General features: G+C 37.7%; 1 protein-coding gene across 3 annotated transcripts in view; it reads left to right on the top strand.

Moving 5' to 3' along the window:
• The window catches only part of LOC135202386 (G-protein coupled receptor moody-like), a 48653-nt gene that overhangs the window by 5471 nt on the left and 15697 nt on the right, over window positions 1–27485 (top strand). For all 3 annotated transcript variants that reach the window (XM_064231766.1, XM_064231765.1, XM_064231764.1), the window contains exons 2-3: window positions 7518–8020; window positions 9195–9433. In XM_064231766.1, coding sequence (XP_064087836.1) covers window positions 7850–8020; window positions 9195–9433 — 410 coding nt within the window. In that variant the 5' untranslated portion in view covers window positions 7518–7849. The remainder of the gene's footprint in view (window positions 1–7517; window positions 8021–9194; window positions 9434–27485) is intronic.

The raw sequence follows: 27485 nt of genomic DNA, 5'->3' as shown, positions 1-27485 counted from the left end.
TATATCTATATATATATATAATTATATCATATATATATATATATATATGAATAACTTGATCACGAAGTATATAAAACGTGATGCTATGTATAAATAAAGGTATTTCCCACTAAGGAAAAAATGAAAAAGCGAGATAGCCAAGTACTTTCGGTCCTGTTCGGACCCTTTACTGAGGCAAACTGATTTTACAGAGGACAACATAGTCAAAAGAAGGCTTAATATCGAAACTGACACTACAAGATTAGCATTAAGGGCGATTTCACTCTACAGAAAGGAGGAAACACCTGAGGGTAGCCACACCTTGGGGGACACACGCAGTAAACAAGTTATTCTTCCATCATGAAATTTACACAAATTTTCCCAAAAAATTATTATTAATGAAAAGACGAAAGAAAATATAAATATATATATATATCGAGCAAGAGAAAGAGGGATAGAGAATATCGAACCAGAGAGAGAGAGAGAGAGAGAGAGAAATAATAAGTATATACATGTGGGACTAATTTATTAGTAGTTCATTAATTTTAAGGTCCTTCATAAACATCTTACAAATATATGGGTCCAAATGGTACATTCCCAGACTAAGATTTAGGTTGTTTTTATTAGTGATTTGTATAAGTGCAGATTCCAGTAAATTTATTAGATCTAGCAATTACCGAGGTATCACCCCAATTAATACAATGAGATTTTTCACTCAGATGGATAAACAGTGCATTCAATTGAAGTCTGGGCTGTTCTAACTGAAAACATATGCTGCTTAATATGTACACATAAATTTTTACTTGACTGACCAACGTAAAACGATGGGCAATCCTTACAAGGAATTTTGTAAATGATGTTATTTGTTGCGGGACTATTCTTAATTAGCATATCTTTAATGGTATTATTATAAGAGAACACTACATTAACATTAAACGATTTAAATATTGATTTTATAGTTTCAAATCCACGAAAGTAAGGTAAGCTAAGTACATTTTTAGGCATATCTTTTTCATTAATAGCAACACTGTAAAACTTTTTGTGATACCTCGGTAATTGCTAGATCTAATGGTTATGTTTCAAGAAATTTACTGGAATCGGCCATTATACAAATCACTAATAAAAACAACCTAAATCTTAGTCTGGGAATGTACCATTTGGACCCATATATTTGTAAGATGTTTATGAAGGACCTTAAAATTAATGAACTACTAATAAATTAGTCCCACATGTATATACTTATTATTTCTCTCTCTCTCTCTCTGGTTCGATGTTCTCTCTCCCTCTTTCTCTTGCTCGATATATATATTTATATTTTCTTTCGTCTTTACATTAATAATATTTTTTTGGGAAAATTTGTGTAAATTTCATGATATTAAATTGTATATACTTCCGTGTTTTTTCAAAATGTACTGTTTTCTGGAAGAATAACTTTACTGCGTGTATCCTTCAAGGTGTGGCTACCCTCAGGCGGTTCCTCCTTTCTGTAGAGTGAAATCGCCCTTATTGCTAATCTTGTTGTGTCAGTTTGGATATTAAGCCTTCTTTTGACTATGTTGTCCTCTGTAAAATCAGTTTACCTCAGTAAAGGCTCCGAACAGGACCGAAAGTACTTGGCTATCTCGCTTTTTCATTTTTTCCTTCGTGGCAAAAACCTTTACTTATTTTATTTATATAATATATCATATATATATTATATATATATATATATAGATATCTATATATTATATCCATCCTATATACAATATATATCAGGATATACTATATACTATATATATCATCCATCATATATATATATAAATATATATATATTATATATATATATATATAATATCCTCAACCTACCAAGTGAATGCGCCTCCTCTGTCACAAGTGAATCACACACAGTAATGAGTCCACTTTAGTACGTCAAATGAAATATAGACATGTAGTCTACCTATGTAATGAATTAATGACATAAAAATTAGCGAAGGTGTACATGTAAATAAAAATAGTGAAAATTAGTAAATATTCCTCCAACGTAAAAATGAAAAGGCTTTTTTTACTGAAGGCACTATACACTAAAAAAAAAAATCTATAAAACTGTAAACAAGGAAGCTAAAAGGTTAACTTATTCGTCTACTAACATAACAAAACATCAGTCAATACTGTAACACTAAATGTAAGCAAATCGACAATGTAAATTAACGAATCAACACAGTGAACTTTCAAGCAAAAACAACAAACGGTAAACATCGATGAACAAAGCAAATATATCAACAACTGTAACGTGAAAGTAAAAATATGAACACTCAAGAGAAAAATATACAATTTATGCTAAAAAAAACTAGCAATCTCGGCCAAATTCTTAATCACTTCGACCGAGAAATTTAAATCTTACATCAGCAATTTAATCAACTAAAAAATCAGGAAATTTAGGAATCATGTTACTGTATTCATTCATTGCTGTCTACATCGGGTTTAGAAAAACACAAGTGCATGCAATACCTTAATGTACAGAAATTAATTCCCAATCATTCATACAGACTTATTGAAATTTAGGAGTGCAGCCCTTTTACCACTACTCCTGGGAAATAAATGTGTACGAATTCCCTATGAAGTAAAAATTCCTTAACATGATTCACCTCATACATCCACACAGAAGACTCATCATCAGCAGAGTGCTGAACCTCTTTAAACAACATTGTCCATTTACCCCTACCTTACTATACATATGTTTCTTCTTTTCCAATAGCTCCTTCACTCCATCTAAGCAACACTTTACAGTCTTTCTCTCCCCTTTCCTACGTCATACTCCTTTAAGCAATCTATTACTGCACATTCTTTCCATATGGCCGAACCACCCATATCTTATTAGTTTTTCTTACACTGCATATAATATGCATGAAGTTTATCTTTACAGCGCCACCTTTTTCTTTCAGTGGCGTTTATTATTCCCAATTAACTTCCGTAAAAGAAATACTCAAACGCCAATGGTCAGCATGTTGCATTGTATATATTATATATATATATATATATATATATATATATATATATATATATAATATATTATATATAAGAGAATTCCACAGGAAAAATGATAGTCAGGATTTCTGACTATCATTTTCCTGTGGAATTCGCTTATTTATGAAGTCACGTGCATCTACTGTGATTTTTAGCATATATTATTATATATATATATATATATATATTATATATATATATATATATATGATATATATAATATATATAATATATATATATATATATTATATATATATTATATATATCTGGTTACTAATACATATATGGAGTTATGATTTTAGGGCTCAACTATATATACATATGTTTATTTGTTTTTTGAACAATGACTGACTTCCCCTGTTTATAAAAGTGACGAATTAATTCCCACAAAATGTGAAAAAACATGTTCATATCAATCAAACGTCAGAGGATTGTCAGGTTTTAAAAATTCTTTGTCAACCTCAAATGTCCTTGTCACTCTTGAGCACATGGTTTTACTTCATCGGTGACTATCTTTTTTTTTGTATGCACATCGAGCCTAACTTGACCCGGTTCTGGGGTTCACTTCATCAAGAGTCTCCCACAAATAGTGACAAAATTGGTCTACACATATCTTACATTACTTATCTTCTTTCATGTTCATCATACTGCCTTTCATTAACCCCTCATGCTCATTCCAACCAACTCTAAGGCAACTGAGGGTAGTTCAAATGGACTTAACAGAAATTTCTTCTTTTATATACTCCACAACGTTAATATGTAGCATAATTTCCTTTTTCTTCTTTTAAATAAATAGTATTATGCAAAGTTTGTGGGCACAAACCTACTCCTCGGAATTTAAATCTAGTTCCTTTTTTTGACTAAACCGACATTTCCTTTGGTTATTTATTATTTTGTACTATATAATAATACCTAACATAGTATCAAGATCATAAGTACATATGCATTATTTCTTTGGCAGGTAATATTAACGAGAGAGAGAGAGAGAGAGAGAGAGAGAGAGAGAGAGAGAGAGAGAGAGAGAGAGAGAGAGAGAGGGGGAAGGGTTTATCTACAACTGAATGTAAGATAAAATTACCACGGAGTATTTCCATCATAAAAAAGTAATTAGAAATTGTAATTCTCTACGTATATGTTATGTATAGGCTAATTCCATCCATTCTTATACCAATGAACCGTTGAATTAGCCACACCTGATGCAAAGAATGAGTAGTAACAGGAAATAGAAAACCGGGAGATATCAAAAACTTGAAAGATGTACAGACAATTTCTTCATCTTAAAAGTTATCAGGTAGATGAAAAGCTAACCAAAGAAAGCAGGGGTTTAAAGAGACTAGGGGTGATAGCATAGGCCATTTTGAAACCGAGAACTCTTAGAATTACGGGAATAGATGATAATATAAAGCCGAGTTCTTTATGAAATGTCAGAGAATACATGATAGGTTGCAATGGCTGAATTGGATGAATGTATGTACAGACGGCCAACGAAGAATTGGCGTAGTTTCTTAATTCATTGTTCGTTATGGAAATATTGCCATATGCAGATGCCAGATTATTTACTTAACAATAAAAAACATTTGCTTTCAGAGGTGCTATACTTGAAATAAATTACATTAGAATAGAGTAGACTTATTCAACGTTTTAAAGATAATTATTTTGCAAAGTAAGGAAAATATATACCGATGGGTCCACGATTTCTAATTTTATTCTCAACTCTAGCTTCGTGACAGCATACCAAAGCATTTTGAAGTTGGCTTTGCTGCCGCTCGAGTCTTGACTCAACGTATCGTACTGCACTGAGGTGTTGTCATTTCGTCTCCTACAGTCGATACACAATACATCAATTAAGGCGTTAACATTCTTTGAAAACGATGTTTAATTAAACTAATTTTGTCCTTTGATCAATAAAATAATTTGCATGACACATTTAGTGGGCCTAAATTGGACTTCTGATTTTCACACATAATTAGCCTAGGTCTATTTTCAGCAGTATACTCTCTCGGATAAGTTAATAAATAAATTTGAATATAAATACGACAAATATATATAGTATATATATATATATATATATATATATATATATATATATATAGTATATATTATATATATTAATCTGCTTATTTGATTATTCCCGTTATTCTTGTTTTATTAGCCATGTTCGCCTTTCTTCTTATCCTTTTCATAATTGCTTAACATAATTATCTCAGACCTAGCTATTCAAAGTCAAAAAGCAATCATAAAAAAAAAATCACACGAATATAATTCAGTCTTATTTTTTATCGAATTCCTTGCATATCATCCTGTTTTCATTTGGACGCGTTTGGAAAGCTGATGAAGCAAAAACTGACGAATACATTAAGAAAGGCTTACTTTCATTAAAGCTTTCTAAGGTTGGTCTTTCTGTAGCTATTCATTTCTTCTAAATAGAAAATTAATTCAAATTAGTTTCACTTGTATACTTAGGACCTTCTACCATAAGCATATTATAAGTAGCTGAAAGGATAAGAAATATGAAAGGTGACATTCTCGTTTAAGTCTATTTCATATGTTTTTATTTATTTTTATATTTATTTATTTTTCTAAGAAAAACCTACTGCTTTAATCAAGGGTTGCTCTTTGACGGCTACAGGGTGTAACACGAGTGTATGCACATAATTTTGGGATTGAAAAGATAAGTTTTCTTTTTGAACAGAAATATTTTTATAAACATGTATTTTAAGGCGTCCGTTGTCGGTGCGGGGCATTTTTTAAAATAACCGTTTATCATTCATTACTGATGCTTTTCACGCGACGGAGTTCATAGAGAGAAGTCGGCCTTCGAGTCGCCTGAGATGTAGAAGAGAGCGGAGGTGGCGTATAGGAGTGATGGAGGGATTAGGCCGATGTTAATAAAGTATCTCCAATAAAATGTATTCTTTAGGTTTTGAAGAAAAAAAATGCATGCATCACTGAAACTGTTTCCCTCCCTATCCGTGGTATCCATTGGCCACCGATAAAAAACAAAACAAGAGTAAGGCCTAACTGAATCTCTCATCCATCAAAGATGATTTGCTTATTCATTAGACTATTCATTAGACACCTATCAAAGAATTCAAGTGTAGATTTAAAAATCTCTTCCTCTCCATCTAAAGTATTCATCAGACACCAGTCATAAAAGCGTTTAGAGCTAGTCATGATTCCTGGTTCAGCAATGTCGTGGACGATGCACTAGAATTCAAAATTCATAAATGAATGTTTGCTCAGCAAACGTTTACACTACTGTATTGACTTGCTCTCTTGTGGTACTTTGAGGTGTTCCACCTCCCATGTTCTAAATTTTGCCGTTCTTTAAACAATTTGATTCATCTATGTATGATTCTCTCCGGTTTATTAAGCTGTCCTGATATATCTCCAACAGGAACTTGCACCGAATGCAGTGCAATAATTTTCTCGCTCATCGAGGGATGTTTCTTAGAGGCCGATAAATGACACATTGACATGATTCCCGTGCACATAACATCAGACGCAATAGAGTGAGGTGGCCTGATTCACACTGTTAGGATATCGTTTTTTTTCTTTTTGTTTTTAAATTTGATAGCAGTTTGTGAGATTCCAATGTTTTCTGTAAAATTTTACAAATGGAATAGTTCAACTACCTTCAACTTAATATTGAAATGATAATTTAAGGACTATGTTTATGCGATACTACCAGTGATAGGTGTCTCCTATCTATTTGGTAATGTATATCTATGGTTGTGATATGACGTTTTTTATCACTTCGTTTCGTTCACGTCAATTTTGCTATATAGAAAATAGTTTTACACAATAACATAACATAATGTTCTAAAGATATCAGTGACTGTTTTTAACGTCATTACATATGATTTCTTCCATCTTTGAAAAAAAAATCAATAGATAAGGCATGAATCGTGCGTCAGGCAGGTGAACGAAAAATTATGAAACTCTGCCAATAGTTTTTTGGCCGACAGTACGTATACAGGGTAATTAAGTCTGTTATAATATTGTGTTGCTATATAAACTAAAAATCTCAACACAAAAACAACCATTCAGATTTTGAGCACAAAGGAGATTGAAAACTCAATGACAAATTAGGATGCACTTACAAGACAAGCAAAGGGAAATGCAAATGACAAAGCAGCCTGGACTGAACAGGTGATGTGAACAGGAAGGCCTTATAAGGTAGTAATCACTGTGAGAACTGAGGCCAGAGGCTGTGAGGAAGGAGAAAGACCGGAATGTTTGATGAATTGAAGTAGAGGCACATGAAAGAGAAAAGGAGGATGACCTGACTTAATGAAGACTACATCAATAAAACAAACTAGCGCATAATCCAAGTTCCTTTGTATCCTTAGAACAACACAAATTACGTCAATAATTAATTTATGTCTTGCTCTCTCTTCAATAAAAAAAAAATCTAATAAAGTTTTACAAGATAAAACATGAAGTTCCTCAAATTACTGTTGTTCAAAAAAAGACTTTGCTATACTTTGTGTAATTTAAAAAACAGAATTAGTTGTTTAAATTTTTTTTTTCAGCCAGGATCCAGGAGTCGACTAAAACAAAGGACAGAACCTCAAGTTTCAAGTTCTTATGTGAAAGTCTGGAATGCTGTTAATCACTTAGATATCTGAAGCAAATTATATCTTTGGAAGGCAGCAAGTGGCTACAAAACTTTGTCACAAAAAATGCTAACAAATGGAAAGACCAAGGAAAGGTACATTTCAAACAACCGTGAAACTAGTGGTGATGAAGATTATACCCGTTTTAATTTAATTCTGTTAACAAATATTCAGAGCATCCAGTGAACGTGATCAAATTAATTTTCACAAACAAAAGAGAAAAATACTTAAACATTTTAGTAGCAAAAATGAGTCTAATAAACATAACTAGCAATGAGGACATCGAGTTTGAGGCTCAACTATTTGTAGACTACCCACCAAAACTACTGGACTTTGCATCGTCCTGCTGCATTCTCTTCATAATTCTTGGTGTTCCTGGGAATCTCATCACAATTATTGCTCTTATAAAGAGTAAAAAGGTAAGTAAAGATGAGCAGGTAACAATATATAGTAAACTTTTCTACATAAATTAATTACCTTACCACAAAACAGTATGCAGTATACTTCCTTTACACTATCATTCTTCTTTCACATGAATTACCTAGCCATTTTTTTCAAATACGTGAAATGTTGATACTGTACAACATTAAAATTACAGGATAATTTTCTTAATTTCAAAGTACACACTGTAAACGCCAGTTTTACTAAATGAACTACAAAAGGAAATTTTTAAAATGATTAATAAAGAATGAGATTATTATGTCTGATGTGGCAATATGGCTTAATTAAAATGAATGAAGGTGAAATATTGGAATGTAGGAAACTAGGTACATCACGAACTTACATACAGCAAGACATTGAAGTCAGTATGTAATGAATAAAATTTAACTGTGTATAAGCATAGTACTTAACATCCACAAAACCAAATGTTGTTCCTCACTTCCATATCATTATCAAAAGATTTAGTCAGATGCTTGCTTCCAACTTTGATTCACATTGACTCTGTAGCAAGATTGTCAATGAATGCATATCTTGTATAATGACTGGGCACATTTCTCAAAAACTTCTTGACTGTATGCTGCAAACACTCTTATTGACCTTATTGTACTTGTTAGGCATTGCATTCCTACAAATACTGTGGAAGCTGTGGACTTGGTAGTCAACAAACTTAAGTCCTTTAGATTCTCCACACACAGCATGTACATCTCTGCTTCTTCTTAATTTTTCTGATCACTTCCATCTAAGAAGCACATCAATCATCACTCAAGAAACCTATCAACTTTTCATTTGCATTGACTGAACCCATTTATTTCTTCTTTTTCTATGCGTCCTTTGATCTTCCCTATATCAGATAGTTCAATTGCAATTACTTAAGGAAAAAACTTTCACAAAACCATTTTGTACACTATTATATTACTATTAAATACTTTAGCTAGAACACTGATACAACATTTTTAACTCTCTTATAGCTTGCTAACATTTCTTACAAAGCAGAACAGTTGACTAATGATGTACAGTAGAAATACTGTAGTCTTATTAACTTTAATTATATTTTTGTTCTCTTCATTTAAAATATTGTGAAAATTAAAATCTTTCTAAATTTAATTTTCCATATAAAACTTTTCATTGCTTTTTTTCTTAATTTTTTTACAGCTCCGTAATGCAACAGCCGTATTTATAGTAAACCTCACTTTGTCTGATCTGCTGTTTGGTGTCTTCAACTTACCATTAGCAGCCTCTTTGTTTGGTCATCGAGCGTGGGTGCATACAAGATTCCTGTGCCTGCTGTTCCCAATCCTACGCTATGGACTGCTTGCAGTTTCTGTGTTCACAGTGCTAGCTATCACCATTAATCGCTATGTTATGATTGCTCACCAAAGAATCTATGGCAAGTAAGTGACTTCATAACCCAAAATTCTTTTTTGTGTGTATTGAGAAAGTCCTGAGATCTATAAATAATTTTCTTTTGAGCTTATTACTATGTAAAATGCTGGTACGTATTAATTTTGGGAATCCTTATATCATACCAAGCTGTTTAGTGGAAACAAGAATTAGGCATCACAGATCAAATTTGCCAAATGAGGCATTACTGTATCACATATTTACTTAAGTAACCCTTGCTAAGACAATGTATCTTTACAGATAATAACAGGTTTGCCTCTTTAGGCAGTCCCCGCATTACAACGGGCGTTCTGTTCTTGAGATGCGTCATGAGCCGAAAATAGTTGTAAGCAGGAAAATCGTCAAAAATCCTAAGAAAACCTTACTTTTAATGCTTTGGGGGTATTAAAAACTATGTAAACTGCATTTTTATTGCATTTTTCATAAAAAAAATTCAAATATTGATTATTTTGCATTTTTGGAGTCATATTTCTTCCGCCAGATAGGCATCGTAAGCATTCATTGTAACCCTGGAGCATGTGTCATAAACCTGGAAATAATTTCTGATGAATACAATTGAAAAGCATCGTAACCTCGGAATGTAGTAAGCTGAACCCACCGTAAGCCGGGGACTGCCTGTATTATACTTGTACAGTTACATCATAAATCAGTGGGAAAGTAGGAGGAGGAAACTCAGAATTACATTCCTGTAGAATAAACACTTTTGAAAACTGATAACATCCATATCAAAAACATATACGTACAGTGGTCCCCCCCATATTCGTGGGGGATGCATTCCATACACCCAGTCCCCCCGAAAAGCTAGAACCCACGAATAATTAAAACCCCCACTAAAAATACTTATAACTGCCTATCTTGAACATGTAAACAACAAAGTATCCCTAAAAAAATACCATCCTACATATTAATCTTTGAAATGTTATTAAATACTATTTCAAAGTAGGTAAATTGTACATTTTATGGCTAAAAAAGGGATTTTGACAAAGGAAAAATCTATTTCTGGGCAAAGACCTGTGTCGCCCGGTGAAAAATTCCTGTAGCTCACTTTTCTAAGTATAAATAGATCCTAAAATATACCAGAGAAAAAAGCTAGCATGGTATGCTGAAGTTACTACCTTCAGCTCGATCACCCCAAGGGCATCGTATAGCACTAGGGCGAGTGGAAGCCACTACCAACAGGTCTTCTTGCCAATTAGAGGATTCCTTTCAAAATCCCTCCCACGACGAGTGCCGTTACAACAGTTACTCCTCTTACCTTCAGCTCGCACTCGCTACTACTACTACTACACGGCCGCCATCTTCATTCCTGTAATTAGCTTTGTGTATGTGCATGCATTTTGTTACAGCTCCCTGGTATTCGTTTGATTTAGCGATGTCGTCTGCGGAACTTCAGATGATTCAAGAGGCACTATTTCAGGTGATTGGGGAGGCACTACTTCAGAGGTTTGGGGAGGCTTTGGAGGGTTCTTCTTTGTGTGTGTGATGAACATAGTGATTGGCAGCTGCTGTTGTTGCTTCTTCATGTTGGTGACGGCTTGATTATAGGACTCCAATGCTGTATCAAGGATGTTTTAAAACTTTAAGAAGAATTCCATGTAAGGATCCCATGTTGCAACAAACTCCTGGGCATCATTTACTATTCTCCTAATTTGGGACAGGTGTTCAAAAGTCAGGCCACCCTCCTCCTGCACCTGTTCATCTCCACAACCTGGAGCATCTTCTTCCTTGCTGGCATACTTCATCAGGTCTTCCCAATCCTGGTCTGTCAGGAGGTCAGAGTGAGCATCAACGAGGGTACCGAATTCATCCTCAGTGATATTGTCAAAGCCTTCACCACCAAGAATTCTTGCAGAATGAACCGTCTAATTAATGGCTGAATGCTGGATTTCCTCAGGAGAAGCCCATATAATTATGGACACAATCCAGCCTCAGCTTACTCCACCATACATTCATTGTGTACTTTTTCATGACCTTCAGCGACTGGTCGACAACAGACACACACGAGGCAATTGTGAATTTACACCAATAGTCTTTTAGTGTAAATTCACTGTCACAGTGCATTGCATCAACAAGGTGCTGGAGGGAGTTCCCAGTGTAGAGTGCCTTAAAAGCACAGATCATGCCCTGGTTCATAGGCTGGAAGAGACAGGTGGTGTTGGGAGGGATGAACTCGAGCTTGACTCCCGTCTTATAAAGATCAAGATGGTGGCCACCAGCATTGTCCATAATGAGCAACACTTTGAACTCCATGTCCAAGTTACCCCGGTATTGCCTAACTTGAGGATTAAAGCTCTGGTGAAACCAGTACTCCGTAAGGACTTTGGTGATCCAGGCCTTGGGATTATGCATCCCGAAGATGGGCAGCAATGCCTTGTTCTTATTCTTGAGTGCCCTAGGGTTTGCAGCCTTGTAAATGAGGCCTGGTTTGAGCATAGAGCCAGCCGCATTCCCACACATTAGGATGGTAACCCTGTCGTTCTGTACCTTGAATTCCTGAGGCTTTGGCTTCATCCTTCATTATGTATGTCCAGGAATGTATCTTTTTCCAGAAAAGGCCACTCTCGTCCATACTGAACACCTGTTCTGGGCAGTATCCTTTCTCATGCAGAATCTTCTTGAAGGTCTCGGGATATTTCGTAGCTGCCTCTTTGTCAGCTGATGCTGCTTCCCCATGTAGGGAACAGACTTTAGGTGGAACTGCTCCTGGAACCAGTGAAACCATCCTTTGCTTGCCTGAAAACTTTGGGGAGCTGACGATGGTCCTGGTTGTGGCTCTTCGTTTTCATATTTTTCTTCTTTACGTGCAGGTTCATCAAAGCCCAAGAATTCTAATTCCCCTTCTTCATCACCTTCCTGTGCCTCTGGATCACCACCTTCCTCTTCGTTGCCGCCTTCTGTAGCATTTGATAGCTGCTGGTAGAGCTGCCGCACTTTTTCGCATATGATGTTGGAGTCAAGGGGCATGTTCTCCTTATGGCAGTCTTTAATCCAGTATGCGAGAGCAGATTCCATCTGAACAACTATTTTATCTCGCACTGTCGACACTGCTTTAGCTGTAACAAAGTAGATCGTGCTTATATTAGGGCTATTGCCTTGTATAATAAGGCGCCCTATGAGGTAATGTTAGACTTGATATGCGATAATCTTACGCTAAGTCGGTTGGTTATGCACTTCCATACTCATTGGAGTGTCTTGGGGTTTCATGATAACTAACGAAGTAAGTATCTTCTTTCGTTATGACGACGATGTGTTAAACTCATGATGATATCTTCTTTCTGATGTGAGGTTCTAGTAGAAAACACGAAGTATAAAAAATAGTTCTATTCTCTGATTACATGATGAAGATCAGATAGGATTGTACAGGTCTTCTAATGACGATGGCTTGATCGCTTCTGCCAATGATGATGGCTAACTCTATTCTGACTACCATCTCAGTTACAAATCATAAAGGAAGCAGACAGTAGCTCGAACATATGAACATACATGCAGATGACACATTACAAGTCACATAGGCCGTTTGAATTATAGGTCGCGGTAGTTGTCTCAAGCAGGAAGCTTGGACTAATGTTTTCAAAACAAATGAAGGACCACAGGTGACGGCATGTCATCTTAGCCTACTTTATTGTATACGTCATCTTAGAATACTTTATCGTCTCTGGTCTGATCACATTCCTGCAAGCAATCTGGTTGACCTCTAGTTTTAGTTTTTTATATATATGGAATAACATTCCATATTTTTATTATGTAATCACTTACATAATAGCTCGGTCAGCTACAAAACCAACCACTGAATATTACTCAAGCTTGACTTGCATTTGACTTATAGGAGTGTGATACAGACACTATGTGAATATATATAGATATAGAAAATACTTATAAGTAAAAAAAAAATTCATGGTGTACACAAATACAGATTCAAGTAATAAGATATAAGACACAATATGCATATGATGATATTCGTAAATAATAGTGATCACGTGATATATACTGATACAGTTTTTCACTTCATCTAATTAAGATACATATGCTACAGAAAATACTAATGTACTCTGATAATTGCATAGAGTAAAGATTAACATGATAAAAATCATATTTTAACTGATAAAAATTCATATATAAAGTGATAAAAATGATTAATTTTTTATGCTGACTTTTAGGTATTAACTAACAATTTTATAACTGGTTCATTAATCCATATACTAACTCATATATGGTTCTTAATCCATACTAACTCATACATAACTGCAGTTATTGGTAAGATAAAAGGTAACAGATTGATTATAGGCTACCTGATTTATTTATACATATGTATATGGATTCATATAATTATGATCAATATATGTGCCACTAATACACCTGATTCACATAAACGACTAATCTAAGTGATTAATCTAGGTGCACTTTAAATAGATTCCTAGTGCGTACACGCACAGATATATTTCGATTCTGTTATTTATGATAATTTATATACGTATATAGGATACATGATACTCATATAGGATACATGACGAGGTTATACTACTACACATTTAACTAGCGTTCGAACAACTTTTCGTCCATTACACAGTTCCAGTACCAACCACCTTATAATCCCAAAATGGCAAATGGCCGAATCCTCCAAATGGTTGTTAAAAACAAGGGGAAAATTGCCTGGCGGGAGGGTCCAACGTTCTATTTTCAGGCCTCATACTTGGTTCTCTTGCGATTCCTAAGCCCACACGAACATGCGTTTGCGCATGAATAAAAATCAATCCCCAGCACGAAGTACCTTCGCCAGCAAAAGTTAGAGTTGAATATCCTTCTTCTGGTCGTAAATTGTCGGGAAGAAGTATGTCCCTTTTGTGTAGTTATTCCATTCCAACAGGACCGCCCGCGCATTCCGCATTTAAAAATGAGATTAAACGAAGGGGTGTCGGTCGAAGAAGGTCATGAAACTAAGGCTTGTTTCACTTATGATGGTGCTTATTCCTTTGCACATTGTAGGCGGTTTTTGTTAACTTCGACTGCAGGTCGTCCGCAGCGACGAATACGCTTTTTTTGAAGTTGCGATGTGAAAAACTCTCGTAACCTGCAAGGATACTGTAACCAGGTTCCATTAATCAAGCCTGCAAGTGAAACTATAACTTGTCACAAGGTGCAAAATAAATTCACGACAACACTCAAATACGGGGAGGGAGAAAGCCATTAAGAACCCTACAGGCTTAAACCCACATTGAATTCGCTGATATTTCATGGAATTCAAAAGAGTCAAGCTGGACAAACTTTTTTGATCCATCGCATAACAATGATGGGTGAAACCTAATCCATGGTCTATTGCTGGACTGTAAAACAAATATCCATAATTATAAAAAATAAAACAGCTATCAATACGAATCCCAAATAGAAAAATTCGATATTACTGGTAGGTAAGGTTACTAGACAAAGAAGAGTGGAAAATGGACTAGCTATTTGTAAGATTGCCAGGCAACCAAATGAAGAGTCAAAGAGAAATATTAATCATGATTCTGTATTTCTCTCTATGCCTTACTGAAAATTAAGTTGTGATAAAAATCCGATCTTATGTGCCCCTAACAAAAGGTTCATATTCAATTTTCTCTGCGCGCATCATACTTTTGGTGGTTAATTTTAAACTTTAATAGGCAGGAGATGCAATGAAAGAACCCACTATGTAAAAACGAATTTCTATAATAATCTTTCGGGGTTTTTTTCAAGAAAAAATGTGACATTTTACCCATGAATGTGATTTACTTGAAGTTGGTAATAGGCTAATGTTGCAAGTCAGATTTTTCCTATAATATTGACGATTGCTTAATACTTCTAAAATTGTCGGTTGCGTCCCTGTTTTTGTTTTTTACCAAATATCATAACGCTGATTTTCATTGACTCTAATTGTCTATGAGGTTCAGAAAAAACATTAATTCAATTTTTGATGTTATATGAAACATTTCTAATTGCTTATTTTGTTCATTAAATTTTAAAATGATTGCCAATTCCTTAAACTAAAGTGCATTGCGGCATACGGAATAGACCACTTGTACCTAACGTCTGCCTTGCCCATGAAGAAGTTCGGGCTTAAAGCATTCCTATCTCTCCAAGCCAAAACCACCTGGCTTTGCAAGCGGTTTGATTGAGGTTAAAAGGAACAAATGCTGGATTCCTGGCAACGCGTCATGCCACCTTCAACGAACTGATGACGTCGTCACCTGGCAGGAGATTGCTCTCAGCCAGCTAAGAGTTACGTTACTTCGGCCTGGTAATAAAGGGATTTGTTGACGGAGGAAAAATCTATTTGTTTGGGGTGAGGAGCCCCGTGTCGGCCCGGACGTGAAATGTTCTCGTTAGACCATTTCTAATATATAAAACTAATGCTTAAAATATACTAGAGAAATGAAACCAAAGGGGGACTGGATCTGAGGTTACTGTACCCTCAGGCGGAGCCCATCTTTTGTAAAATAAAAAATGTCGTGTTATAAACCAGGGGCGAGTAATACAGCCACGTTTCCTTCCTTCAACCCCACAGCAATGATCCTCGTCCAATAATCCCCAAAATAACAACGAGGTTTGCCGTTATACCAGGCCGCCATCCCCGCCACCCAACACCCTCCACTTCCCGAGCGCCATCTCAACAACATTCTAGTGTTAGCAACCCTCCAGGCTTCCTGTACCACCACAGGGGTAGGGAGATCAATACATTAACTAAGGGGTGGGTTCACCGGGCGAACACGGAATCCCTCACCCAAAAATAGATTTTTCCCCTCCGTGCAAAAATCCCGTTTTTTGGGCTCAAAGCCAGTGTCACCGGTGGAAATCGTACCAGAGGAAATGGGGCAAGCTGAAAATTAAAGAAAATGACTGTTAACAAAGGAAGGGAAGAACTAAACCATTTAAATATAAAAAGAATTTTAATTTAATATCTAAAATAAACCCCAATATTACAAAAAAACTTGTTATTGTTAATCAAAAAGAACCTTTCACAACTTAACAAAAAGAGAGAATTCAAAAAATGAATTTATGTCACAGCTACAGGAGTTCACCTGTAAAGTCTAAAGGGTAAACTAAAATTAAAATTAAACAACTACAAGACAGTTTACTTGGTACCAAAGGCGATTCTCTTAAAACAAGCTAATTACAAACACCCCCTCCCCACCCGTGCCATGTTGGAAGGCCCGAGGGAGCGGAAAGCAGGGTTGAACAAACTAGGTGAGGCAGGACAAGTGGAAAATTAAAAAAGGATGGTGTTCAAAGAAAGAGGAAGAGTTAAGAGTTTTCAGGAATAAACCAAAATACTTCCTGCAGCCACCGGCAGGGAACACTTAAGTGCATTAAGAGATTTAAGGTAGTGGGCCGTTTGAAAAACTGTCCGAAAGATTTCCACCCAGTGTAACATTTTCCAAACCTTCAAAAAATTCATATGCTGAAAACAATAGTTCAATAGGATAGTAGCAATTGCCATGGACATCATGAACCAGGGGGAAAATGAGTCAGGATCTGCCTCGTTTAATAAAGTACAGAATTTTGCTTGTTTGATACCTTCTTCATAGTAACCGTTGTTCCTTCCTTTCTTTTTCTCTCATGAAAATAAGGGGCCTGAGGCACTTAAATGACGGGGTTTCTATTCTAAAAAAGATTTGAGAGATTGAATGGACAAGAAGAAGAAGCGTCTTGAGGGCGAGAGGAACTATTGACCAAAGGTCGCCCATTATATCTTGTGGACTTTACAATTTTTGGATTCTAAGAAGTTTTGTGCTGGTGAAAGTTAAAAAACATTACCATTTAGGTTGGAAATCTATATGGCCCTGGGATCTCTAGACAAGGGCCGACAGTTCAGAAATCTTCTTGCCTCCATGAGGCTAAAACTTAATAAAAAATAGAGTTTTCCTAAGTAGGGTTAAATATCTGAAACAGGATTCATTATCCAATACTGGAGGCCAGTCTCAAAAACTTGCATTTAGAGTACCAGGAAAAAACAGGACAGAGGCCTCATGTATAGGCGTCTCAGCCCTTGCAGCCAAGCTCTAGGGATAAGGAGAAAGGAAATAGGAATAGTTAAATCTATCCCAAACCACTACCAGAAAATCTTTTTGTAAGGGCAGATTTCATAGTCGTAAATAGACTACCAGGAAGCTAACGCCTTGATCAAAACAATTCTTTAAAAAATGAAATTGCTTTAGATTGGTTGTCAATAACCTGCCATCTTGCCTTTTCTTTCAACAAATTTAAACCAACCCTTCTTAAGAGCAGAAGTCATACTGTCTAAGAGTAGAAATCTCTTTTATCAGATTCCAGGAATGTAAGTATTTTCCGGATCAATTCCAAGAATCATGAAGAGATGCTATCTTGATCAAACTCCATTTAAAGTTAAGGGTGCTTGCAGACTGGTTTGGAGGGAAAAAAAAAAAAAAAAAGGTGTTAATAACGGTTCTTGGTTTGTTGTACTATTTGTTGTGACAGTATCTGGATTGGGGAACTCCGTCTGGGACGGAGCTTCAATTCCAGTATTAGAGGGAAGGAACCAGTTGCTCTTACGGCCACCTAAGGGGGCTATCAATGTACTTTACCCTTCCCCGATCTGTCTGAGGCTTGGTGGAATGGACTTCCTCCATCAAGGAGATTGGAAACCGGTTGGAAATAAAAAAATTTTAAATTTTCGTCCAAATAGATTCCAATCCCAGGCGGACAATGCTGTCCTGTGGCAAAAATGCAAGAGGGTCCAGGTTGGGAGCCATCAAATAGCATCGAAGATGATGATTTGACTCCAGTGGCAAAAAGGTCCACTTGGAGACCACGGGGGGGACCTGCTTGGACACCCATTGAAACGGGGGAACGGTGCGTCCAGGGTGTCCATTACCGACTCCAATGGGGGATGTCCTTGGACAGAGGCATCTGGCCACATAACGTTCCTGGCTCCATGCTAGATTGTGTGGGCTGATAGGGGTGCCAGCGACGTTTCTGTGCTCTGGAGAGAAAGATCGCAATCATCAACATTGATTTAAAAAAACGAACTTGGGGACTTGGAGGTACCCCTTCCTGTTGATGCAAGTGAACAAGTTACTGCACTGCTCGGAGGACTAACCTGGCTATGGTATTCCCTTTCCTTCTTGGATTCAATTCTTTTGAGAGGAAGTAAGGAAAACTTGACATGGCTTCTAACACATTTATATATGGAATCTTTGGGAAGGACTTGGTGACCATTTTCCCTTCTCCCTGAAAAACTTTGGAGTAGGGGAATGGCCTCCCCATACGCTTTGGGATGCGTCTGGATAGAACCACCAGATCCGGTTGAGGATACTTGAAGGGGTTGGGTCTGTCTTTGCTAAACCCTCCTGGCATGTAGGACCCAAGGTTTTAGATTAGACTCTTGCGTAAGCGTGGGGAATTCTTGATAAACTTGTCTCTTAAGACCTCTATTGGGCTCGGGAATTCTCCCAAATTCTTGTTATGAAGGTCTTTATTAGTCTGGCTTTGTCAGGTACCCGGTTGGGTGCACTGCTACAAACTGTAGGGAGCCTAGAATTCCCTTTCCTGGGACCCGTCTTCGATGGCTAAGTTTGTTTCTTCTTTAAAACTGCCTTGTGGCTTTCCGCAACTCTCTTTGCACTTCTCCCAAGGAACTGAAAACCTTGGGGTGGTCTGGCTGGTCCCACTGTAGTCCCAAACAACATTAGGAAGAACTTGGAATCTGGGGGGACTAGTCTTGGACTTTTGAAGATTTATCATGGAAAACCTAAATTTTCTAGAAATCTCATGACTTTGTGTGGGTTGATTCCAGGGCACATTGCTCTTGTTTGGGAAAGCCCAAATTATCCCATCGTCCAGGTATGCAGCCAATATGAACTTCCCTGACTACCGAAGTTGCCTTGGACTACCACGTTACCGCCAAATTAGGTGAAAATCCTGGGAAGCAATATTGAGGCCGAACGGACATTGACCTCGGAAGGAGTAAGTTCTTCTTCCTAATCTGGAACCCCTAGGATAAGGGGTGGACAAAGTTCCTTGCTATGGGAACATGGAATCAAATAAGCATCGGTAATAATCTATGAAGAGGTGGTGGACGGAGCTACCACGGGGTGAAGTAAGGTTCTTCACTTGGGGCTCACGGGTTAGCATGCGAAAATTGTCGGCAATTTACTGTACTCGGAAATTGAGCCAGTGAAAGATCTAGGAATCACCCTCCTCTTGGTCTGTGCCCTTCTTGGGGACTGAAAATAGCTTCTGCCTTGAAACATTTGTTATGGTTCCTGACTCCTTTGCTATTTCGCCCTTTTCTGGAGTAGTTCCTGAGTGAAAGCTACTAGATCTGGTGTCCGGTCTTGAAAAAACGTGTATGGGGGAGGGTTGGTCCCATTCTTCCCAACCTCCATTCCCAGACCTTTCGATATGGACACTGACCGTGTGCCCAGGTGTTGAATTGTCCACCTTGGTGCTTGAACTGAGCTTGAATCGCTCCCACCTACCTTGGCTGTTCTCACTTATTGGTTGGTGCAGACTGGTCTTGAACCTCTAACTCCTCCTCGGTTAAAGGGGAGTCTGGCTACTTGCGAGCCTTCCCCCACCATCCTCCGCCGACCCTGTCTGGAACGGGTTACCACGTCCTTCTAGTTCCTCTAGGTAGCAACATACCTCTGGAAAGGAAAAGTATGAGGCCTCATAATGTCTGGTTTATTGTAGGCCCTGGTGATGGAAGTTATGGGTTGATTAGACTGTGGTTGCTCGGTGTCTGTACCCACATGTAGATTGATTGTGGTGGAGGCATGGTAAGTGGAAGGTTGGGTTCACCGCAGGAGATCTTTGAAATCCTTCTCTGGTTGAAACTTCTTTGGCTTCTTCGGGCCATTCTGACCAGCCCCCTGCGTGGAAGGATTCTGCTGGACGCTTGAACGTTGAAGAGCCCCATCTGGCGTTGCCAGTGCTGATTGGCTCTCACTGACCTCCCTTCTTGAGTAACCTGGAAGCTAATAATAAATCCTCGGAAAGAGGAAAAGGTCCCCATATTGAAAGCTTCTAATGGAGGCTTATTAGGCTTCATGTTCTGATCGTTAGCTTGGTCTTATAGGAACAAAACTTCCGGCCAGGCTCTTCGCGCCACAGCGGAAGTCAAAAAACAAGTCGTGTTGAAATGTGACCTAACAATGACTTGGTCAAGGAACCTGAAATTTCGGAGCAGGTCGGAGATTAGGTGGAAGGAAAGCAAGTCCATCTCCCGCGAAGAAGTGAACTGAGTGAAGGGACCGAACTCAGCCTACACCTTGCTTCAAAACCCTCGGCCTGAATGAGGTGCTCAGGGGTTAAGGTTTAAGGAGTCTCTCATTAAACTTGTGTCGAAGCAACAATTCTGTTTCCAAACTTCCCTTTTCTGGAAACGTTTTTCCGGAGTTTGTGCCCAGTATGTAGGATTTCTTCGGGTGGCCATTTCAACAAAGACGTCAAGTCGATGGCTCTTTCTTTCAATGGTGGAAAGAGGCGGTGCTTGGCTTCTTCCGACAAGCTTGTCAGGGTCAGCTCGGCGAATCTTGTGGGTGTGCAAGGCGTGCGGGTAATCTTTTGGGATAATGAACGTGGTGTATTTCCCTTTGTCAAATGGAGTGATCTTAGTGTTGACAACACTCCATCTCTTTTCCATAATTCCATAAGCCAAGCCTGACATGAGCCGCTTCTCTTGGAAAGATCACGAGTCTTCAGCCGGAACCTTATTTACCGTTGTCCTTACAAGTGCTTCCTTAGTCAACCTTGCATTAGCCTAAGAAAGGAGATTGTAAAATCTGTCGGGTTGCAAAACTCAAAATACCTTCGAACGGGCGTAGGTCCCGCAACTTCGATAGTGCGCTTACCCATCACGCAAAACTAGCCAAATCCCAAAAGCTAAACGCCACGGATTGCCTGCGTTCAAAGGGAGGTGATTGGCCGCATTAGGCAAGATCGAGAAAAAGCTGTTGGGCTTTTCCACCGCCTGTCTGAGCCAATCAATTTAACGTTGATGTTGGCTCAACTATCCCATGACAGCTTGATGAACTGGAATGGTTCCGTACAGGAGACATGGTGCGATTCCAGTTTGCCTGAAAAGAGCTGCCATATCCCTAGACTACTTGAGAGGAAACTTCTTGGGGAACTAACTTTGTTTTTGTTTTTACTGTATTAGAAGGGAAGGTCAGAACCTCAAAGTTAAATCGGTACTTCCCCTACTGAAAATGTAGAAGGTGGGAAAGACCGGGGGGTGACGGAAATTTGGCCCGCCGGGACTAAGGATAGCAAGCAGCTATCGGGGTTAAGAAAGCCGGCGTGAATGGAGCGGAGAAGGAGTTAGCAAAGCTTCTCCTTTAAGTCCTAACGTGAGGAACTTGTACCTTGCTTGCCGCGTTCGGCTTAGATACTACTTTCGAGTTGGAAAGTCCGCGGCAGACAAAGGGGAAGGGCCGAGGTTGCCGGACTTCACTTTCGCAGGCAGCTGTTTATTCTTCACGGTCTTTCACCTTAGGCCGAACAGACGCTGCCTTAGTTACATCAACGTCCCAAAACCCTCGAACCCTGGCGGGGTCGAGAGGGGACACGAGAGGCGACTGGAGAAGGAGTAAGAGAAGGAAAAGGAGGGAAGTCAGAGGAGAGATGAAGGAGAAGGACTAGCTACTGCCTCACCTACCTGCTCCGTCTGCATCGGCTCAGATGATAAGTGCACAAGCCGCCGACTTCCGCTACTACTTCTGCCTCGGGTTCCCTCTAAAGGTTCTAAACTATGGTATTCTTCATTTATATCTTGAAGATATGGCGCCGCGACTTCTTCCGCTACAGCCGAAGTCTTCGAATTAGGGTAGATGACGGAAGCCGCATCCGGGAAAGAATATAGGGCCTAGCTTTCCCTACATTTCTTCCAAAGCCACCTACCCAAATCTTCAAGGTGGCGAGTGCCGTATCTTTCACCTCTTTAGGGGCCTGGAAGAGAATCCTTGATCAGACGCAGGAAAATTACTTCAGATGTATAGTAAACCCATTCATCTAATAAAACAGAGAACAGTAAGCACAGATTATATGTCTACTTACCGAGTCATCAGTGATCTGTGCGTAGAGGTCATAGCAGACCTGGCATCTCTCATAATGCCAGACCGTCTCTTGCAAACTTGTACTGCACATTGCCGCGTGAGTGCGACACTCTACATGTCCGCACGGCTGTTGTAGCATAGCGGAACAGCCCACTTCAGCACACTGTAACATCTGTAAGAGATATTTACATATGAGTATTCACCAATCATCGTGTTAAACTATAACAGTAATTTTCCAGGGGTACCCCCCGGAAAATTTTGGATGATATAAATTTACAATTTTCTTGAGAATCCTCACTCTCCCTCCACTCAAATTCCGGCATCGCCGGAATGAGAGGCCAACAAAAATAGTCAGGAGGGAAGGAAACTCGGAAAACACATATAATATCTCTTAACCGCAGCGTGCCTCTATTAAAAATAGTAATCCGGCATCGCCGGACTACAGAATTTCATAATAAAGAGGACATGGGTAAAAGATAAAACACAATAAATGAACCACCGTTATTTCCGCAGATATCCGGGTCCGTTTTTTCAGGACCTGCCAACGTCTAGAAAAAACGGTGTAAAACATGAAATAATTATAAACATGCTAAACAATATAAATTTCATGATCCTAACGGTATCCGGGACCTATATTAATAGACCTACCACGACCGGATAAAATTACTACAGTTAGAGCTAAAGATAAATGAATGTCAGAGATGCCAATCCAGCAGGATGGTATCCGGGCCTAGTACTAGACCTATCACGGATCCCGAATGAATTAGCAGACGATCGTATACATAATTCAACCAATTCCCTATGAAATTCAAAACGGTATCCGGGTCCAGTTCTCCGGACCTACCACGATTTGAACATCCGCAGGAACTTAACGTCAAATTTGGTCTAGTGTACTAAAATTCATAACTCATTGTGGGGAGAAAAGAACCTACCCTTCCTGCTGGTTATCCCGGGAAACTGTCGGATACGAAGGAAGGAGCCAGTCAACGTTTGAAATGAAAACAAAAATGAGTCGAACCGTGAGGAACTGGTTGTCAAAACATCAATCTTGTGATCCTTCACTCTAAATAGAACGGAGAGGGGGATGAAAGATGAAATAGAAAAAATAATTGTTTCTCACTCTGCCCCCCGGAGTCCGGCGGTCGGAGATAAAGAAACGATATTCTATGAAGACAACCAACTCAATCCGAGACCCAAAAAGTTAACACTGCAAACGTTCCCCACTTCTCATCGCCTCCCTTCTAACTGTCTCTCCATCTAAAGATGACTAGTAGGTAATCAGTTCTATGAACTAATATGAAACCTACTCCATCAAACGGCCGCAGGATCTAGCCTAAAAGCAAGCTTATTAGGTTATAATTAAAGATCAGACGCTGTTTCCCAACAGCTAATCGACCGTTGATGGAAAGTCAAAAGAGGACAGACTGAAAGAAAGACGGCGAACAAGAAGTAGCCTACTAGGATGAGCTAGCCTAAATAACCTACGCTAGGTTACTCTAATTAGAACCCCTATAGCTCTAATATGATTAAATTTTGAATCGCCTGGGATCGAAATCTCGGATACAAGAGCTAAAATCCAAACATAAAGCCTACGCTTAAAAACAGCACAGATATGCCACCACGCGGGGTTCAGAGCGCAACCTAACCTAGGTGCTAGGCCCTAAACACGAAAGGTAAAAGTGAATTTACCTTGCGAAAAAGCTCTAAACTAAAAGAAAAAGGGTTTGACTAAATGCTAAATAAAGGAGTACTAGGACTCCCACTAAACTTGGAAAATCAAAGAGTATCTTCCTTACGTATAAATACATATATATATATATATTATAAAAGTACGAAAATAACGGAACGAATAACACTCGATCCTAGCCATAAGGTTTCGATATTACCAAAATTTACTACCAAGAAGACACTCCTCAGAAAAACCAAGCGGCATAAAGATCATAAATTACAAAATTAGGTAGAAATATCGCCCAAGCGTAAACCACGATCGCCATGCGGTCGAAAACGCAACGTGAAGCGTCGGTAAAAATAACGAGCTTAAACTTCTTAACAACGGCGATCTACCACCTAAAAAGTAAATCAAAGCATGTTTCTGAGTACTCAACTTAGATGGAACTGAAGCTGCCATCGTTTGGAATCACAATAAAGCGACAAAAGTTGAAATAATACACAGATATAAAAATTCGTGCTACCAGGTCGCTGTCAACTTAAGATGTTGTAGATGGCGCTCGGGAGGAGGGTGTTGGTTGGCGGGGAGGCGGCCTGTATAACGGCACCTCGATGTTGGGGATATTGACGAGGATCATTCTGTGGGGTTGAAGGAAACGTGGCTGTATTACTCGCCCCTGGTTTATACACGACATTTTTATTTTACAAAAGTGCTCGCCTGAGGGTAGTAACCTCAGTCAGTCCCTTTGGTTATTCTCTAGTTATAGCATTTAGTTTTATATATTAGAAATGGCTAACGAGACATTTCACCGGTGACACGGCTTGAGCCCAAAAAATACGACTTTAGTTTAAAGTTGGGTATTTTTTGTTTTAATACTCGACCCACACGAGAAGAATGTCTGAAAAAAAACAGTGCCAAAATTGAACAATATATTAGTTTCATGTTGGAAATCTGCATGATTGTAAATAAATGTAATTATGTTAAATTTAGATATTCCTTATTCAAACTAATGAAAAAAGGTTTCCATACAAATTCTATATATATTATTTGCCCTGTAAGATCCATATAGGATCATTCCATAGATATACATTTTCACTTCTAGACTTCCTGACTTTAAAATCTATTTTATTTTGTTTTATTTATTTATTTTATTTATTTTTTTTTTTTCATTGACTACGATATAAATCACTGGGACAGACAATATGTCAGTAGGTTTTGATATGTTTGAACTTTTAGCTTATTTGTCATTACTAAAGCGTTAAGTTAGAGTTCAAATCTTTATGCATATATATTGGATAGTATTTAATTAACCTATGGTTACGTTTGCTTATTGATTTTATCGTGATTCCTTTTTTGTTATAATTTGTAACCCTTCCGACTTCTTACGGAGTGTATTATATTGGCTCCACTTGTATCCATATTTATTTTATTTTTTTATATTTATTTATTTATATATATATATATTTGATAAATTAATGGTTGGCTTAAATATGTGGAAAAGTGTTCTAGCGGTGTACCGTATAAGGCTACTTGCGGTATCAATTCTATAAAAACAAGATATGAATGATAAAGGTATTTAAAACCGTGAGAACTGCTATAATCCAGTTCGGATCCAATATCACGAATGTAATAAAATATAGTATTGGTTTTCTTAATGGAAAGGAATTCACACAACGAGTTAAGGAGATTATTGATTTACACCACCCGAGTCAGATTATCATGTGTTGAATTCCATGTTTACTGATTTAGCACTCATAAATATTCCTAGCGCACTCAATTGCGGTGTTTGTTTTTAGTGCTATTAATTCTATATAACGTGTCAAGGAACCATTAACACTAAGAAGTGTTTATTTGCTCTGTCAGACTCGTAACTCTGTTAATAATTCTACGTGTATTCTTTCAAGGATTGATTTGGCACGTGATAGGCTCTTAACCCTCTTACGCCGACTGGACATATTTTACGTCGACATTTTTTGTCTCTCGTGTGCGGACTGGACGTATTTTACGTCGACTTACAAAATTTTTTTTTAAAATTCGCGGAAAAATACTTATAGGCCTACCAGCCTAAAACTTTTGAATCATGCGCCTGGGGGATGCTGGGAGTTCACGGATCAAGGTGTTGTTTGTTTTACAATCGTTACGCAGGCGCGCAAGCGCAAATTTCTTTCTTGCCGCACTAAAAAGTATCTGTGACACATCTCGGAAATTATTTCTTCACTTTGACATAATTTTTGTACCATTGTAAATTAGCCATTACATGAAATATTATATATGAAAATGTACGCATTTTTATGTAGAATACAACAATAAAATACTCATGATTGTATCATTTATCAGTTTTGAGATATTTTCATATAAATAACGATAATTGCCAAAATTTCAACCTTCGGTCAACTTTGACTCTACCAAAATGGTCGAAAAAAAACGCAATTGTAAGCTAAAAACTCTTATATTTAGTAATATTCAATCATTTACCTTAATTTTGCATCTAATTTGAAGTCTCTAGCACAATATTTCGATTTATGGTGAATTTATGAAAAAACTTTTTCCTTACATCTGCACAGTAACTCTTCCGAAAAAAATCATACATGCGATTGTGGTAATGTTTGCACCATTTCAAAATTAGCTGTTATATAAAGTTTTATATATGGAAATGTGCGCAATTTCATGCACAATACAACTAAAAACAACCCATGGTTGTAGCTTTTATCAGTTTTGAGATATTTCATATAAATAACGATAATTGCCAAAATTTCAACCTTCGGTCACTTTGACTCTACCAAAATGGTCGAAAAACGCAATTGTAAGCTAAAATGCTTATATTCTAGTAATATTCAAGCATTTACCTTCATTTTGCAACAAATTTGAAGTCTCTAGCACAATATTTCGATTTATGGTGAATTTATGAAAAAAATAAAATTTTCTTTACGTCCGCGCGGTAACTCTTCCGAAAAAATCATACGTGCGATTGTGGTAATGTTTGCACATTTTAAATTAGCCGTTACATAAAGTTTCATATATGAAAATGTGCGCAATTTTTAGTAGAATACAATAAAAAAATAATTGAAGGTTGTAGCTTTTCTCATTTTTGAAATATTTGCATATAAATCATGATAAATAGAAAAAAACCACGTTTGGTCAACTTTGACTCTACCGAAATGGTCGAAAAACGCAATTGTAAGCTAAAACTCGTACAGTCTACTAATATTCAGTCATTTATCTTCATCTTGAAACAAATTCGAAGTCTCTAGCAAAATATTTAGATTTATGGTGAATTTGAAAAAAAATCTTCCTTCCCTCCGCACGCGGATTCTCCGCACAAATCTCCGAAATGCGTACGTC

The sequence above is a fragment of the Macrobrachium nipponense genome, chromosome 30, assembly GCF_015104395.2.
Source record: "Macrobrachium nipponense isolate FS-2020 chromosome 30, ASM1510439v2, whole genome shotgun sequence".
NCBI classification, from domain to species: Eukaryota; Metazoa; Arthropoda; class Malacostraca; order Decapoda; family Palaemonidae; genus Macrobrachium; species Macrobrachium nipponense.
The sequence above is the reverse complement of the archived record's forward strand: the minus strand, read 5'-3'. Positions and strand labels throughout refer to the sequence as shown.